Source organism: Macrosteles quadrilineatus, unplaced genomic scaffold, assembly GCF_028750875.1.
Source record: "Macrosteles quadrilineatus isolate MER2022 unplaced genomic scaffold, UCM_ALF_1.0 Scaffold_2__2_contigs__length_208266976, whole genome shotgun sequence".
Taxonomy (NCBI): domain Eukaryota; kingdom Metazoa; phylum Arthropoda; class Insecta; order Hemiptera; family Cicadellidae; genus Macrosteles; species Macrosteles quadrilineatus.
The window spans coordinates 99829420-99849282 of NW_026542595.1; the positions used below are offsets into that span (position 1 = coordinate 99829420).

The 19863-nt window shown below is 34.0% G+C and overlaps 1 protein-coding gene across 2 annotated transcripts in view; it reads right to left on the reverse strand.

Annotated features, from left to right (window-relative positions):
• Positions 1-561: 561 nt before the first annotated feature.
• LOC128987825 (carbonic anhydrase-related protein 10-like) overlaps positions 562-19863 on the reverse strand; it is a 226141-nt gene continuing 206839 nt past the window's right edge. Inside the window, exons 5-10 of one of the 2 annotated variants that reach the window (XM_054408858.1) lie at positions 18921-19016; positions 17654-17726; positions 14800-14954; positions 3705-3845; positions 2237-2282; positions 562-721 (exon numbers count right to left, since the gene is read on the reverse strand). In XM_054408858.1, coding sequence (XP_054264833.1) covers positions 675-721; positions 2237-2282; positions 3705-3845; positions 14800-14954; positions 17654-17726; positions 18921-19016 — 558 coding nt within the window. In that variant the 3' untranslated portion in view covers positions 562-674. Of the gene's footprint in view, positions 722-1284; positions 1382-2236; positions 2283-3704; positions 3846-14799; positions 14955-17653; positions 17727-18920; positions 19017-19863 lie in introns of those variants that run through there. The other variant, XM_054408857.1, reaches the window with a different exon arrangement.

The window sequence follows — 19863 nt, forward strand, 5'->3', positions numbered from 1 at the left end:
CTTTATGTCAATGTTTATGTTTCGTCAAGACCGGTAAAATGATACCAAACTCGACTATACTTGTCATTTGAACATTTTGAGCTACCCCCTACCCCCGCTACCCCTAAGGGCAAACATTTCAAAATTGGCCATAATTATTGTTGCTCCTCATATCTAAGAAGGGTCCCGCAAACTGATTTCAAATATCTCAAATGGTTCAAAAGTTAAGTGGGGGTGAAGTTACTATTCAGCCAGCCTGTATATAAGTACATTAAACATTTTTAGTCGAGTTTTCGACCACTGGACGTCCTCTAGTAATTATTATTAAACAAACTGTTTGTTTATTTAAATAGTTCATATTTATATGAGAGTGAGTTTAAGACGACTCTTCACAATCCTAGAATCTAAGAGGGAATTTAAAATTAATTAGCATTTAAAAACAAACCAGTGTTAAGCTGGTGACAGTACTTCAGGTATTCTAGCTTTTTATGGTTAGTTATAAACGGTACAATCTATTTTTCTAGTACGGTTTACAAAGACAAACATTTAGGTATAAAAATTGAACACAAGTACTTCGTATATTTTAATAAATATTCGTCAACAACTAGTCAGCGGTGGCGGAGTAACGTCTGTACATATACAAGGTGAAGCTATCTACACAGGGTTTCTGGCAGCTACAGCACATGGGACGAGGTCTACAACTGGAGGAACTGAGCGTCCGGCATGTTTCTCCACTGGTTAGCTGCAACACAATTGCATATTATACATTATAGGAGCTGAACCTATCTACACAGGACTACTGGCAGCTTCAGCACACAACACGAGGTCTACAACTGGAGGAACTGAGCGTCCGGCATGTTTCTCCACTGGTTAGCTGCAACACAATTGCATATTATACATTATAGGAGCTGAACCTATCTACACAGGACTACTGGCAGCTTCAGCACACAACACGAGGTCTACAACTGGAGGAACTGAGCGTCCGGCATGTTTCTCCACTGGTTAGCTGCAACACAATTACATATTATACATTATAGGAGCTGAACCTATCTACACAGGACTACTGGCAGCTTCAGCACACAACACGAGGTCTACAACTGGAGGAACTGAGCGTCCGGCATGTTTCTCCACTGGTTAGCTGCAACACAATTGCATATTATACATTATAGGAGCTGAACCTATCTACACAGGACTACTGGCAGCTTCAGCACACAACACGAGGTCTACAACTGGAGGAACTGAGCGTCCGGCATGTTTCTCCACTGGTTAGCTGCAACACAATTGCATATTATACATTATAGGAGCTGAACCTATCTACACAGGACTACTGGCAGCTTCAGCACACAACACGAGGTCTACAACTGGAGGAACTGAGCGTCCGGCATGTTTCTCCACTGGTTAGCTGCAACACAATTGCATATTATACATTATAGGAGCTGAACCTATCTACACAGGACTACTGACAGCTTCAGCACACAATACGAGGTCTACAACTGGAGGAACTGAGCGTCCGGCATGTTTCACTGCATTGTAACTACAAAATGAATATAAAATAAAATAAATTAATAAATCTTAGTAAAGAGCTACACTTGCGGTATGTTTATACTCACCTTTCATGATAAGTTTTATTTTTTCAATACAGTTAAATATAGCAGATTCTTATTTTTCTTCCAAGGTTTAGTGATTATGAATCTTGAGTTCATATAATAAGTCACATAGCGTGTCTTAGAAATAAGGGAAAGTGAGGCTACATCAGACTATGTAAATTGCTAGTTAACAAGTTAAAAATCTTCGCTTCCCTACTCCACGCATTATTATATTTGATGATTAATCTTTTTTAACCGTTACTTATGTCTTAATAGGTTAAACTACAGTAACACGTTTTATTATTTTTATTACTATTTATTTTTCAAAGATTTTTCAAATACCTTTTATACTACCTATGATTTTTCAACTACAAAGAAAATTGATAAATTGATAAATTTCAAAGATTTTTCAAATACCTTTTATACTACCTATGATTTTTCAACTACAAAGAAAATTGATAAATTACTTGTTAAAATTTCACGATTTTTACTACATCCTTTTGCGTACTCTATATTATTGTTCGCCATCGCAAAATATTTTAAAGCGCAATCATTGGAAATGTTGTTATTTTGTTTTATTTTAAAATGGTTTGTTGAATATTATATTTTAAAAGTTTACATTTACATTTAAGTTATGAAGTTTATAATGAAGGAAGAGTTCCTCGAGTTACCTTTGTAGTACATTTCCTTCTTCATACTGACTGGACAGCTTTTGCCCTGGAACAAAAAATAAAATCATCAGGGTGTATTTGAATTGATTGTTCATTGTATGTTTTAAACTAGCAGATTACAAATTTCTTCTACCACCACTTAAGCCTTTACTTGAAAGTTAGACATAAACATGAACATTTTATCCTATTGTAAGTAGACAAGTCCCTTTGACTAACTGGATGTGCGTTAGCAAGTAAGTAAGCCCATGTCGACTGATAGTTTCTCTGATATTTAAGGATACATTTTACAGCATGTGCCTTACTCTCAAGTTATAACATCAACTGATATCGAAAAAGTTTACTAATAAATTATCCTGTTTGGGTAAACAACTTTGAAGTTGGTAGATAACGAAAAATAAATACTATACAGGGTGATTTGTACTCAGTGTGACAAATTTTTTTTGATGTAAGTACAAAGTAAATGAAGTGTGATGATGCATATCAAATGTTCCAAGTCTCAAAATTAGCGTCCCAAAAAATTATTTTATGTTTTTTAAAAATAACCATGCTTTTAAACTTAATAGAGCGATTTCTCAATTACCGGTATATGGATTTGAGTAGATAATGTCAATTTTAAAAACAATGGTCTATTGCATTTTTCACACCCTGTATACAAGAAAGTGTCGGAATATGTTAAAAACTGCGCCATTTTATAAGCTTTCCAACCATATGCTTCACTATTGAGGTTTAGACATTTTTTTGTTTGTTTTAGTGGTTTGAATACCAGAAAACAGGGAACTTTTTTACTGTTTTTGTTCAAGCTGAATCAAAAATACAACTTTTGCCTAATACATGCCGACTTTCTATGTTTTAAATGTCAAAGACACCATGCTTTGTAGTCTTCAAACCATTAAAGCGTACATAAGCAGACATAAACCTAAATAGTGTAGCATATCGTTGGAAAGCTTATAAAATGGCGCAGTTTTTAAAATATTCCGACACTTTCTTGTATACAGGGTGTGAAAAATGCAATATAGACCATTGTTTTAAAATTTTTATCAAACTTCTTAATTTTTATCTTTGAATCTATTTACAATGGAGTTTTTATAACTGATCCTCCGTCATTTTCTATTATTCTTGTTCAAAATTTAATGTAGAACACGAAAATTACATTATCTACTCAAATCCATTTACAGGTAATTGAGAAATCGCTGTATTAAGTCTAAAAACATGGTTTTTTTTTGAAAAACATAAAATAATTTTTTGGGAAGCTAATTTTTAGACTTGGAACATTTGATATGCATCATCACATTTCATTTACTTTGTACTTACACCAAACAAATTTTGTCACACTGAGTACAAATCACCCTATAAATTAGCACTTACAAGTTTTAAAATTACTTTAAAATTGTCTTCAGGTGATCCATTAGGATAATAACCTTAGAAGGAAAATCTAAATATAAACTATGGTATAAATAGTTGCAATTACCAAGGCATTGTCGACGTTTTGGAAGTCAATGTTGGTACGGACGGTGCGATGATGAAGTGGCTGCAGTGGACGAGCGTTGTTGCCAAGAGGAGCTTTAGGAATATCCTGACTGCCTTGCATCAGCTTCCGCAGGGCGTACATCTGCCCAAGACAAAACCGTCATTGACAACAATCTCAAATACTTATTTAAGTAGCTAACAAGCAGATTTTAAATTGTACCGAAATTTGGGGTGGTTGTAGGTCTAGTGCCCAAACCCCCAGAAAAATTCCAAAAAGTCACGATTTTAAATTTTAACCCCCCCGAAATATCGTATTTCCCCCCATGTTATTCTTATGGAAAATAACATTGAAAAATACTGAATTTCGTGTGCTGATCTTAACGGCTTAGAAACGTGCTAGAGACTTGAAATTTGGTAGTAACGTAGTATGGTATCTTAAATTAACGGGGACATTCGCAAAAGTCCCATTTTTAAATTTTAACCCCCCCAAAAATCCAAAATGGCTGACCTCTGAAAACGACAAAACACGATTTTTTTCAAACGGCTATAGCTCGAAAACGGTAAGAGCTAGAAACGATTTGAGGAAAAATCGTAGGTTCGGAATGAAATTTCCTACAAGACACTATTATGCGTTTTTCGAAAATCGCACTCCTTATCCTTTAAAAAACGCCCTACTTTCAAAATTTGGTAAATCTCTTTCATATTTATACCGGTTTTCGCTATTTTTTTATACTTAAATTATTAATTTTTGCAAATATTATTATTTATTTGTATTCTTCTTTCTTTACCTTACATTTTACTCTCTACATGTTTTTTCGTAACTTTACTCCTTGACCCCCCAAAACTTAATTTTAATGTCAAAATTTGAAAGTTTTTACGAGCCCCATGTTATTCTTATAGAGAACTAGCTGTACCCTTTTTACTAGGCTTTGCCCCGTTTTACTTCATAAGTGAGCTCGTTCGCATGGTTTAATAACGTCCTGGTTGAAGTTCGTTCGCTACGCTCCCTCACCTTTGGGTTGGAGCTCGTTCGCTGCGCTCACTTGCCTTTAGGATAGCTCGTTCGCTACGCTAACTCGCCTCCAGGTTGAAGTTCGTTCGCTACGCTCACTCACCTTTTGATTGCAAATTAGCTGTTGTCATAAATTAAAAAAAAAGTAATAGTGCTGCACCCTGTTGGTAATCCTTGTAACTTGAATGCTATTGAACATCTCATCATACACTCATCTCCATTCATACTTGGCTTAAAATACCTACTTTGTATGGTCGCCATTTCAAAGAAAAGTATTAAAGTATTAACATCATAGAACAGAACCAACTTGTTTAATTGAAACAGCTGTTAAGATTCATTAATTCCATTTAAATATGAGTACTCATAAGGTTATAATAGGAAACTCCAGAGCCACTGGGGCGGAGCCCGAGAGTCCGATCAGAATAAAAACAGCTTAGTTTTTCTATTTAATACCTAAAAAATCAGTGTACCGAATTTTAGCATCCTAGGTAAATGGGAAGTGGGAGAATTAGTGATGATTGAGTGAGTGAGTGAGTCAGTCAGTGAGGGCTTTGCCTTTTATATACAGGGTGTTTTTTTTAAAACTTGCATCTTTATTTATGAAAAAACTGCAATAGATAGAAATATGCTGTTGGCGGGAATCATCTATTGGCGTAGGGGGCACATTTTTCTTTAATTCAACGTAACATTCACATTCCCCCCCTTTCCCCCCTGCCACCAACTTATTTTTTTTAAATAGCAAGGTACCCCTTGTGACATATCAAATAAATGAAACATGAAAAAAGAAAATGTTTGATGAAAAAAAATTGAAAATCTGTTCATAAATTTGTGAGATATTCCCCCCTCCTCCCCCCCCCGGAACTTAATTTTTTTTAAAGCAAGGTACCCCTTGTAACATATCAAATGAAAAAGCATGAAAAAAGAAAATTTTTGGTGAAAAAAAATTTAAAATCGGCTTATGAATTTGTGAGATAATCCCCCCCCCCTTTTCCACTACCCATAACTTGTTTTTAATAGCAAGGTACCCGCCCTTGTGACATATCAAATGAAAAATAATTTCACCAAACATTTTTTTTCATGCTGTTTCATTTGATATGTCACAAGGGGTACCTTGCTATTAAAAAAAATTAAGTTCCGGGGAAGGGGGGGGGGGAAATATCTCGCAAATTTATGAACCGGTTTTTAATTTTTTTTCATCAAACATTTTCTTTTTTATGCTCTTTCATTTTATATGTCACAAGGGGTACCTTGCTATTTAAAAAAATTAAGTTGGGTCAGGGGGGGGAAAGTGGGGGAATGTGAATGTAACGTTGAATTTAAAACAATTGGGCCCCTACGTCAATAGATGATTCCCGCAAACTGCATATTTCTATCTATTGCGGTTTTTACATAAATAAAGATGCAAGTTTAAAAAAAAACACCCTGTATATAGATGACAGTGAAATTTAATGACTTTGTTATGGTCATCTGAATCGTTTAGAAACGTGCTATAACGTGCTAGAGACTTGACATTTGGTTGCAACGTAGTATGGTATCTTAAATTAACGGGGAAATTTGCAAAAGTCCCATTTTCAAATTTTAACCCCCCCCCCCAAAAAAAAAATCAAAAATGGCGGACCTCTGAAAACGACAAAACACGTTTTTTACAAACAGCTATAGCTCGAACACGGTAAGAGATAGAGAAGATTTTAAATCATTTTCACGGTCCCTCTACAATATACTCTTAGGCGTTTTTAAAAAATCGCACTCCTTTACCTAAAAAAAAAACGTCCTACTTCCAAAAATTGTAAAAAAGTTATCGATTTTTTACGTGTTTTTAGCGAATTTCCCTATAGGGAATCAGCTATAACTGTAGGTCTCATGGTAAGACTTAGGCTCGGGACCGATTTACTTTTTCATTTTGATGTCCCCAGAGGCCAAAAACACCATTAGTTCAAGTTTTTATATATGTATATATATATAAATATATACGGTATATATATATATATACAGGGTGAGTTTCTACTAAGTGCGTTAATTTTTACCAACTATTCTACTCACTAAAAGGAACAAAAAAATGCCAGAAAGAATTTTCTAACCCCACCCGTTAAGCTGTAGTGACCAATTTTGTGTATTTTATAAATTACCTGTAGTGGCATCACTAAAACTATCATAGAAGCCAAACCAAAACAGTTACAGCATTATACCTTACACCAATGAAAAGAACGTTAAATTTCCCATAGAATAATTGCAACAACTTTAACATACAACCCTTTTTACCCCGCTTTAAAACTCACATAACATAGACAATGAAGTTTGCTAATAACTTCTTTACAACTTTAAAGTGCCGTTTCACCTATTAACATTAATGAAATGTTTTGTCAAATTGCTTAAAAAACTTTCTCATTATATAACCTTTAAAATGATGTAACCAACAAGGTTATTACTGCATTCACATTTCGAAAAATTAGGTCAAAACTGCGTCAAGGTCAGAACTTTGGTAATCTAAAAAGGGATCCAAATTTAATATCTGTTATTTTCTTTTTACCTGTTGTTAATCAACTGACACGATCAGCTGGGGTTTAAACTTTATTCACAAAACCATATGATTTTGATTGTTGCATTATAACCTTTAAATGATTAACTATTTTCTTATTTTATAATTTTGTTACAAAACTACAGACTCAGTTTAAAAAAATCTAGTTTTAATACAATTTAACAAATAAACAGGGAGGGACATTTAAAAAATAATTGTGTAGGGTCTAGTTTCTGGATTTTCAATCACAATAAATTTTCAAAATGTCCACCATTTGCTCGTATACACGTGCGGATTCTTTTCCGAAAATTTCTCACTGTTGCATTCAGATTTATCTCCTCTTGAAGAAGGACGGAAGCTCTAAAAATTCGATTTCTTAGCTCATCCACTGTTTGAACTGGTGTTCGGTAAACTTCCTGTTTGAGGTAACCCCATACATAGTAGTCCATGGGAGTTAGGTCTGGTGACCGTGGTGGCCAAGCAATTGTTCCTCCCCTTCCAATCCACATTGGGAAAGTATTTCCAAGGTAAGCTCGTACACCATTATCAAAGTGGGGAGGTGCACCATCCGCTTGGTAGACAATTCGCTGACGCACATCCAACGGGACGTCTTCAATGAGCCTTGGTAGAGTATCAGTAAGGAAGTTGAGAAACTGACGGCCATTTAATGAAGGCGGAAGATCAATGTAAGGGCCGATTAACTGGTTTCCAATAAGTCCAGCCCATACATTCACTTTAAACCTCGTTTGGTTTCGACACTGGTGAATCACGTGTGGGTTTTCTGTGGCATAGTGATGTTCATTATGGATGTTGTAAACGCCATCCCGAGTAAACGTAGATTCATCTGTCCACAATATCGTCTTCAGAAAGTCACCCTGATCAAGTCGGCTAACAGAGTGACAAAACTGAAGTCTCTGTAGACCGTCTCAACCTACGACGGTTCAGAGCGGGTTCAAGAGTCTGAACTCTTGTGAAATGGTAGGGATGCAGCTTTTCCTTTCTTAGTAACTTGGAGACGTAAGTTTGAGAAACGCCTAACTCACGAGAAACTGCCCTCGTGCTTGTCCGTGGATCGTCCTCAAACCGCCTCAACACAGCTTCTTCAACACCCACATCTTGTATCACGTTCCCAACTGAACGATGTTTGGTGGGAAATTTACCATTTTCACGCAAACTCCTATGAACACTGATGAATGTTCGTTCATTCGGAAGTCGCCTATTAGGAAACCGACGACTGTATTCACGCCGGCTCTCAGCTGCATTTTGAGAACAGAATCCATAAACTAAAATAATGTCAAGATATTCTTCGTTCGTGAACACTGACATAGCACTTAATTAAACTATTTCCCAAGTATGTGAAGTATGTGTTTTTCATGAAATAGTGATTAATTTGAATGTTTAAAATGCAACAATCAAAACCAGCTGGTTTTGTGAACAAAATTTTATAAACACAGCTGATCACATATCAGTTGATTAACAACAGGTAAAAAGAAAATAATAGATACTGTATTAAATTTGGATCCCTGTTTACTTTACCAAAGTTCTGACCTTGACGCAGTTTTGACCTAATTTTTCTAAATGTGAATGCAGTAATAACCTTGTTGATTACATCATTTTAAAGGTTATAAAATGAGAAAGTTTTTTAAGCAATTTGACAAAACATTACATTAATGTTAATAGGTGAAACGGCACTTTAAAGTTGTTAAGAAGTTATTTGGAAACTTCATTGTTTATGTTGTGTGAGTTTTAACGCGGGTTAAATAGGGTTGTAGGTTAAAGTTGTTGCAATGATTCTATGGGAAATTTAACGTTCTTTTCATTGGTGTAAGGTATAATGCTGTAACTGTTTTGGTTTGGCTTCTATGATAGTTTTAGTAATGCTACTACAGGTAATTTAAAAAATACACAAAATTGGTCACTACAGCTTAACGGGTGGGGTTAGAAAATTCTTTCTGGCATTTTTTTGTTCCTTTTAGTGAGTAGAATAGTTGGTAAAACTTAACGCACTTAGTAGAAACTCACCCTGTATATAGATTTATATATATGTGTGTCCGTGAACACGATAACTTGAGTAATTTTTATCCGATTTTGATGAAATTTGGTTTGAAGATGTAAGGCGGGATAAACTTGAATGAGTTCGCGATCCAGCATGATCGGACCATGGGAACAGGGTTTAATGGGGTAAAAATTGGTTTTTCTCACTTTTGACCCTCAAAACACAACATTTCCCAATTTTTCTCTAAACCTTCTTAAAGAGCTTAAAAAATTAACTATTCAGTATATCAAAGTGTTTTTGTACGGTTATTGGTTACGGAGAAAACTAAAAATTGTAAATTTGAAATTCCTATGTTATTCTTATTGAGAATATTGTAAAATGTTGTAGTTTGCTTTTTTATGGATATCTTTTGATCAAACTTGGCAAATATATTCATTTTATACTAAGCAATAATTATTTTACTTAAAACACACACTTTATTGGTTCCCTTGTAACAGCAAACCTAGGTACTCGTTAAACCTAATGTTATTTAAATAGATCGATTGAAAATCAATTCAGCCAAATGGAAATTCGCTTAGACGGCAGGTTTGCTGCGGCGGGGGTATTTTGATTAATTTCCGGAAATAAAGTTTTAATTTTTTGCTCCTAATTTTTTATGCTGAAAGAAAAACACCCTAATACACACAAATAAACTTTCAACCCTTAAAAAGATTTTAAAAAAATTTAAAAAAATTTAATGGTGGATTTTTGGTAAAGCAGTACACACAAGTCGCTAATGCAGTGTAATGAGTTGGTTCTCGCTCTTATTTTCGCTACCAAATTTCACTCCTATTTGGACTATTATACAGTGTGTAAATTAAGTCTGGCACACATTTTTTATCTTTTTTTCTATAGTAGATAGAAGAAATCAATTTGCGGGACTGATTAATAAGAAATGTTAGGCACATTTTACAAATTTTGAAAATAAAAACTCCCTTAAGGGCAAGGGGGGGTAGGGGGTAACTAAAAATGTTCAAATGATAACCCCCATCTTGTGACCCCTCATTTTAAAGGTAATTGGAAGACAAATCCAAAAATGTGTCTGAAAAATTTTTTTTTGCACCCTATCCAAGATGGCGATTTAAAATGTACTTAGGGTTGAACGGGTAAATTAGGTATGGCACACATTTCTTATCTTTTTTACTCTTTGTAGATTAGAAAGAATTAATTTGCGGGACTGAGTAAGAACAAATGTTTGGCAATTTTTGGCATAGTTTTGAAAAAATTCCCCTTAAGGGTAAGGTGGGGGTGGGGGGTAACCAAAAATTTTCAAATGACAACCCCCATCTTGTGACCCCTCATTTTAAAGGTATTTGGAAGACAAATTTAACGATGTGTCTGAAAAAATTTTAATGTGTTTCAGACTTAATTCACCCGTTCAACCCTAAGTACATTTTAAGCCGCCATATTAGACAGGATGCAAAAAAAAAATTTTCAGACACATCGTTAAATTTGTCTTCCAAATACCTTTAAAACGAGGGATCACAAGATGGGTGTTGTCATTTGAAAATTTTTAGTTACCCCCCACCCCCACCTTACCCTTAAAGGGAATTTTTTTCAAAATTATGAAAAAGTGCCAAACATTTGTTCTTACTCAATCCCGCAAATTAATTCCTTCTATCTACAAAGAGTAAAAAAGATAAGAAAGGTGCGCCATACCTAATTTACCCGTTCAACCCTAAGTACATTTTAAATCGCCATCTTGGATAGGGTGCAAAAAAAAATTTTTCAGACACATCTTTGGATTTGTCTTCCAATGACCTTTAAAATGAGGGGTCACAAGATGGGGGTTGTCATTTGAAAATTTTTAGTTACCCCCTACCCCCCCCCCTTGCCCTTAAGGGAATTTTATTTTCAAAATTTGTAAAAAGTGCCTAACATTTGTTATTAATCAGTCCCGCAAATTGATTTCTTCTATCTACTATAGAAAAAAAGATAAAAAATGTGTGCCAGACTTAATTTACACACTGTATTTCCGATTTTTGCGATCTATACTTGTTATTCGATTAAACTGTGTGTTATGGATCACTATTGTGTTGCTGCTGGGTGCTTTTTAAAAGTGTATTCATTCATTTTTGTGTCATTCATTAGCGTTTTTAGTTGTCTTTAGTTTTGAAAAGAACAATGTCTAGTGCCAATAGTGACGTGGTAATTGTGGATGCAGTAGAAGAAATCGCAACGCTTTTTTTAACAGGAGAACAAGAAGAAGGAGCTCCGAACTGCCCAAAGTCATGTTTGACACTAGAGTGTTGTGGTGAATTCCACGGGAGATCCATCAGGGAGTCCATCAGGGAGATCTTAGGCCCCTATTAACCGTGAGCAACATGTGGCGCAGCTAGAGGAGCCGCCGGTGGAGGCGTCGGTGGCCAACAGCGTTATGGAACCTGGACACTAGTCGCGCGACCGACACATTCGTAGCTCGCTCAAACCGTGGAATTCACCACAACACTCTAGTGTCAAACATGACTTTGGGCAGTTCGGAGCTCCTTCTTCTTGTTCTCCTGTTAGAAAAAGCGTTGCGATTTCTTCTACTGCATCCACAATTACCACGTCACTATTGGCACTAGACATTGTTCTTTTCAAAACTAAAGACAACTAAAAACGCTAATGAATGACACAAAAAGGAATGAATACACTTTTAAAAAGGTCACTGGTAAACAAAATGAACAGAAGTAACTAATCAATAGACCAACAATATAGCGATGCACGTCTCAATCGACTCAAACCACGATGTAGACTGTGTGGCATGCTCCGTTTTCACGTTTTTAACGCATGCGTGAGCAGTCAGTGGCGTCGCATGTTGCCCACGGCTCCAATCACAACAAAAACTTCTTTAATTAATAACCTTTAAAATTATGGATACCACATACTATGTAAATACTATACTATGTATACTATGTAAATAGGCTCCATATACTGCAATGCCCCCCGACTGTCTGGACACTAAAACGGTCGCGACACATGTTGCCGGGCACTTATTTCACATTGTTTATACTACACAATGTTTAACAACAAACATTAATAGATTTAAAAGATTTATTTCTGACAACTCCAATTCAACACCTGTTTTACCAAAACATTAAAATGTTCCTTTTTATAACCATTGATTATGTAACCTGATCAGGTAACTCAAGCAGTTTTAAAATAATAATAATTGTTCTGTGATATTTTTGATCGCTGCAAACAATTTTTATAAAAAAAAACTTAACTTAAATTAACTTAAATAAATAAAATATAACAAATTATAGTCACTTAAAATCATGAAATTATTTATTTTTGTAAAAAAAAAAACAACCAACTTCAAACGCTCTAAAAAGGATGAAATAATTTTAGTAAAGTCAACTTTTGTAGTATTCAAGCTCACTTATTTCAAGTCGGCTCTATAATGATTTTTTGTACAACGTACTTCAATTTAAGAGGATGTCCACAACGCAGGTAACTATCTATAACTATTGGTGCTAATCTTCATGTTTTTTCAGTAATGCGTTGAGTGTTAATTTATCATTGTGACCCATCATCGGCAGATACCTTCATAAAGTTTTTTTTTAGTAAGATAATGAACTATTATCTTATAGTACTATTAACGAGTATCTTTAAAAAAAAAGATAATGCATTTAAATGTTTTTAATTTGGAAATGTAACGTTTATATAATTAACTAGCTTCGCTTCCCTGTCAATATCAAAATATTTTTGTTTTCAATTAATATAGAAAATGTTAGAGTTAGTTTCATTATGCATTCATTCAGAAGTAATTTGAAGCATTTCCAAAATAAGCATACAGAAATTAACAATTTTTCAAATAATAAAATACACTCCCTATCTTATTTTATTCGGATTCGCTGTGTGAGAGCCGCGCCGACTTGAAATACGTGAGCTTGAATACTACAAAAGTTGACTTCACTAAAATTATTTCATTCTTTTTAGAGCGTTTGAATTCGGTTGTTTTTTTTTTTTACAAAAATAAATTATCAATTGAAACTCTTAAATTTAAGAATGAAAAGGCAAAGAAACAGTAAATTTTTATACATAATTTTAAAGGTTATTAATTAAAGAAGTTTTTAGTAATATTTGACACTCTCTATAGTCAAGTTTAACGTATAAAAGCTTATATGTAAAGTTTTTTGCATTTTTCTCAAAAATCACAAATTTAAACTTCCATTACAGAATAAATGCTTATACAGATGTTTCATCTCTGTGCTATTACTATTGGAAATTTAATGAGGATTCTGAAAATGACATTACATTCTAAATAAAAACAATTTTTAATGCACTTATGGCCGTTTTATGTAAGAAAATACAAATATTTTGAAAAAAGCTTTATTTGTCTTTGTCTTTGTTATACAATACAATCCCACTCCAATGCAACAAATATTTTAACACATCAAAACGTACTTGAAATTGACAAAGAATAAGGCAATAAGTCTACTTTTCTATACGTACCATATTCAAATTCAACGCTTCAATTATCTGCGAACATAAATAAACAAGAGATATTTGCGAATAACAGCTAGGATATTAAAAACTATTATTTATTTACAAATATTTTTTATAATGCGTATAAGTTTCATCCCTTGCACTACTCAAGAACTTCCTTCATCCATAGATTTTTCTTGCTCCCCATCTAACGAAGCTGTATAGCTAAACGAAAGTGTTTTATTTTGTATTCCGATGTTTTTCTCGACTTCTATTGATGTTCTTTAAGGTCGAGCTCGAAGTTAACTTCCAACCTCCTCTAATATATTTGTGAAACTGTTTATATAAAATTTAATATTAACGGTTTCACATCTTGCTGTGTTACAACTTTACTCTAATCTGCTAATGACGACAATCACGCCCCTCTAATGACGACTTACAGCTAGGGGGCCTGGGGGCGGAGCCCCCAGCGAGCCAATGGCGAGTTTCAAATATACGATTTGCATTCTTTTTAAACCAAATCGTTCTTTTTGAGCGGAGTGAGCAAAGCGAGCGAGTCTTATAAGTCGACTTTTAAGCATTTCGTAATACGCAAACTCCTTGACGGCTGAATCAATCGTTTTCAAGTTTTGGATGTTGATAAAGACTATTATATCGGTGAGTACCAACATCTATATGGCGTTAAAACAAAACATTCGTCGACATTCGAGCCAAAGGCGAGTAGAGCTGTAGTTCTGTTATCATTAGTATGGGATCACGTAAGAAAACATGTACATGTACGGCAGAAAACAGTATTTTATAGAAGTACAGTAGGGTTATTGAACTCAGTTAACCTCTAATCCTTGACTTCAAAACAAGATACAGATGCAATGCAGTATACTGTATTTATAGACACAGTTATAGATGTTCAATTTAGTTGCCAACAGATTGTCTTCATCGAGAGTGCACCTTTTTTATATTGTGGTGTATAGGGTCAAAAAATATCATTCTATTTTTCAGAAAATCTAAAACATAAGTTATTCCACAAATGTTCTTGCCTCCTACTGCGTCCAGTCTACTTGACTGAAAAGCTTTACAATCTACTTTAACCCTTATTATCAGGCCCATGGTATTTATTTTACCTCTTGCTTGGTGATGTAGACAGGTTTGTTGATGATGATCCACACAGTAGTTTCCCAACATCCAGGATGGGTCGTGGATCCCTCGTACGTCATATAGTGAGTCGTGTCAGGCAGAAGACTGTGTAGAGACAGGTAGCGGATCGGCATCGATGATCCTATAGTAGTAAAATAATTTAGTATCACCCTATCTACCGTAATGAATATTTTAATTATAGATTATTTTCTTTTAAAATCGACTATTACTTTGAACGATTACAAATTACCTCTTTTCTTCGTGTATACTGGAAGTATGTCCATAATGCTTTAAAGTGTGTCGCCTATATGCGTGCAAGGGTGCTTATGAATATGGATGTGTGTTGAGCTAGACAACATACTACAATGGTCACTTGTAAATTATATTCAGTATGTGTAGGTGCTTAACAACAATAACACTATGAGATTAAAATGAGTCAGTAATAAATTGTTGTATAACACTAATAGAATAAATTTAATGTTTAAGAACAGACCGTGCCATGATGGTACGAAATTTCCCATTTAGCTCAAGAGGAACGCTAATGTAAGTGATCTTTCTATTACTACGTGATATGCTGTTCAAACACTTAATCTAAAATATTTATTCAAACGGATTTACAAAAAAACTGTAAATACGAGGACACTTTCTAGAGAATTTTGACACGAACCCGATTACTTTCGGGACTAGTAGTTAAATATCTCACCTAAATTAACTTGGCACTATAAATATACAAATTAAGGATACCACTAACCATGCATCTTTATAGAATAATAAAGAGTAAGTAGAATCCATGTAATGGTATCAATGATTAAACAAATTATAAACTATAAAACTATTCAAAAAATTCCTTAGGGTCAGTGGTTGGCCAAAGATTGATTAATCAAGATAAAAAAAAAACTCATTTGTTATCTCGACGACACGTTTCAAAATGAAATTGCAATAAAATCGGTTTAATTACTCTCATAGCTTATTTGTGTAATAATTAATAATAACTGTCTATATGTAGTGGCTTATTTGAGCATAACCTCATCAACCCGTTTACTCAGAATATTTCAACCGTTACAAATGTATTTATCCGTATCACAACTCTGGTCAATAATGGCCAATAATGCTTTTATATCAAACTTTGATGTTTTTAATCTAATTGAATTTGTTAAATATATTTTACGCCACACTTCATTATTTTGATGAACTTTCCACGCAAGGATTTAGTCCAGAAAACAGCTGTTTGCCGCCAGCTTATTCAAATGGGGTTTCATTGCGTACTACTGTTCTGCAATGAGTTTTACCGGACACCAATCAGCTGATTATACTGTATTTTCGTGGCAATTAGTGGTTATAAACAAAAACATAACCTCTCTCAGAGGTTATGACTAGTGTTTATTAGTCCTTTAGTTGGTGGAAATATATAAGGATTTGTACGGATTTAGTAGTATGCCGTAAACTATCGTACGTAACTCGTCCAAAATGTGTGTACCGGACTCGTATGGTTATCCCGTACTCGACTTCGTCTCGCACGGGAACGACCACACTCGTCCGGTAAACACTTATTTTCAGGACTAGTAACGTAATATACTATTACACCAATCTGACAGCTGTTGGCCAAAGATTGTTTCTTCAGGAATGTGGTGGACGAAAATTAAACAACTACCCAGAGAATAAAACGGAACAGTAGTCTAGGGCGGGGTGATAGAGGTTAACGGGGATCTAGAGTGTCCCGAGCAGAACATTTGCGTCGTTACTGTCCGAGGAAATGGCGATGTCGACCGTTACAGCTTAGCTCGCCTATATTATATACCCGGGTCTCAACTGTCATGACATAAGAATGTCGACTGGGTAAAACTAAATGGTGAACAAATGGTAGGAGTAATATTAGAAACAATGTAGTGCAATAATGTTCTAACAATATGTTTGCTGCAATAAGTTGTTGGTGTGTTAAAATTTTATATGTAACCTTTTTCGAAGTATTGCAACGAAAACCGCTGTTTTAAAACACGTAAATATTTTTTTACCTCCAGAAAGAAATTGACAACGCCTGTAAACTTTCCTTTGGTAATCTTATTGACTGATAAAACAGATCAGATCAAATGATATATAAATATATTACTATCTGTTTTTTTTTCTTTTGTAATCGTGTTTAATTGTATATTTTACAACAACGAATGTCCATTTACTGACATTCAGAACAATGGAAATATTTCAGTAAGTACAATGAAATTAATTATTGCGTTGGCGGAGTGTAACTAATACCTATAACGTTATTCACACGACTAATAAGGCCAAATATTTTGATATATTGTTATAACATTATCGTCGTGTATTATTAAGCGTAAATAATGAAAGTTACCATGTTATCCTTATGGAGAAAAGATTTGTTTACATTTGAACAGATGAATACTTTTGAATGCACAATATAAATTAAGGGAACAGGTGGTGTTTAATACGAATCAAACAATCTTGACAGTATTTCAACCGAATTAAATGTTGGGTTCCATGATGTTCAATAATTTTTAAAAGTAATACGGTTCAAAAGCAGAGTGCACTACTATTTTTTTTCTCCCCGTTGTGAAGCATCGGTAAAGCAACTAGATAAATACTAAACGCTCTTTCTCTTTTATAAGGTTCAAAGCCAACGAATTTAATTCACACACTTTGAAACCATATTTTTTCTACTAACGGACGCAGCTTAAACATGAAAATGACCTTTTTATTGCACGGGAGTCGTAATAGTGAATTTCAGTGGACGTCCCCAATTCTATGCAGTTTACCCACTGATGTATTCAAATCGGTACAAATACATTGTACATCGTATGGTTATGTATGTATTCAAATGTTTCTCACCTTTATACAACACCTTGTTGAACGTGCTGGTGATGATACGTAGGTCAGAGTTGGGCTGGTTGATGTCGCCGATCTGCAAAATACTCAGGATATCAAGATGAAGTATTGCAACTTGAGCACTCAACAGATTAAAACAGAAAAGTCTAAAGACGTTAAATATTCATTACGAGAAGGAAGGGAATGTTTCTGATCTCTTGAATTACCTTTGCATTTTAATTACATTTATTCTGAGAGCTTTGGTAACTAAATATAATTTATGAAACTTTCATACTAATTTATGACGTAGAATATTAGGCATTTTATAATTTATTACTCATTATTTCTGGTCTGTTTTTACAATTTAAAACCTCTATAAATAACAATAAATTTTACACCTTTTAAAAAATAAATTTTTCTCTATAAATATAATACCAAGATTTTTATTATTTTAAGAGTAAGTTTACGATGTGTAATTCAATGTTTTAACTTATCATTAATATATTTATTAATTATTTATTTATATTTATTAATGTATTTATACAACTACTGGATCAAAGGTAATTCTTAAACATCAGAAGAATTATTATTCAAAATAATCGTCAATTGATATTGGGATTTGTATAAGCGTATTTCTATGAAGATAAAACAAATCACAATATATTTGTAAATTAATTTTGTTATATTATTGAGAAAAAACTCGTTCTATGCAAGCTAAGTCTTTATGAGGTAAAAAGCAGTATAGTTCCTGCTAATAATACGATATTTAAACTGTTTTTAAGGGACCCAACCCTTTAAGTGTAAAAAATGTCGTTGTTGTGTAACTTGTGTTTTTTTAATGATTGTTCGCTTAGATACCACTTAAATACACTCAAATACCAACCAAGATGCATAAGTCAGATAAATTATTTGGATAACATTACGGTAATAAATTATGACACATTTATACATGTGAACTGATACAAAAACAAGTATTGCATGGACAGTGCGTCGAAAAATAATCATTGCATTTGGAAAAAATTAAATCACTAGTAATGGTAACAGTAATCACATGTTGTAACGTTATATTTAAAGAATTTAATAATGTAAGTTGTCTCAGTTTACAGTAAAGGTTTTTTAGTATCAGAATTTGCAAAAAATAATCAATTTATTTACACTCTAGTTGTACTGTCATAGTACTTTAATCTATCTTCCACTTTTAACGTGTTTGGTCTTTCTCTTTTTCATGGAATTAAATCTCATTTTTTCCTTTTGCAAATAAGCATTGAATTTTAAAACAAGAGTTACTGACCTGTACCATGAGAGATATGCCCACAATTCCTTGAGACTTGTGTTGAGCCTCCGACATGTTGTGGTACAACTCGGCGTTGAAACCATACAGTTGTATCTGAAACAGTCAAAAAGTTATTAATAACAAGAGGAAAGATCATTAATTTAACATGAAAACAAATAAATAAAGAAACAGTGAGTGGAAATCAATAAAACGATGTTAAATGGTAATTTGTCGAAACGTATAGGCCTACTGAATGATCAAAAAAATATAATTTGGTATCTTAGTAATAAACTTCAGTATAAATTAGAAGGCATTCCCGGAAGTGGAGTCTGATTTTCGAATTTAGTAGAAAGTAGATGATGCGATTTGAATTGTCTATCTTATGATATACAGGGTGTCCCGGAACTCTCTACCAATATTTTATGGCATTGCTCCTGGGTAAGAAACATAACCAAATATCATATTTAAACTGTCCGGAAGTCCTTAGTTACTCACACAGCCGCCATTTTGTTTTGGTAGAGAGTTCCGGGACACCCTGTATATTAGGCTGATAAACCTATAACTAAATGTTGCTGAAACCTTAGACATAATGTAGTATGCTGGTTGTTGAGATTTTTTATATCCCACCTTCATATCCTTGGACGTTAGGTTCAACCCGGAACTTTTTTATACATTACTAGAAACTAGTCCTAGAGAGACTTAATATTATTTTGTTGTTTATAAGTTAAAACACATAAACCTGACAAGGTTATAGCAATCAATACATATGTGACGCTATGCCATCTTAAAGAACTCTGGTTTAATTTAGTGACAAGAATGTCAGGTTAACACTTGGATTAGTAACCGTCGTTATGTATGAGATGAGAGAAGATGCCTTTTATATGACAATATTATGGTAGACATAAGCATGTGTCGTGTTGGTATTTTGATGGATGCCAGTAGAATGTTTGGGGAACAAGTC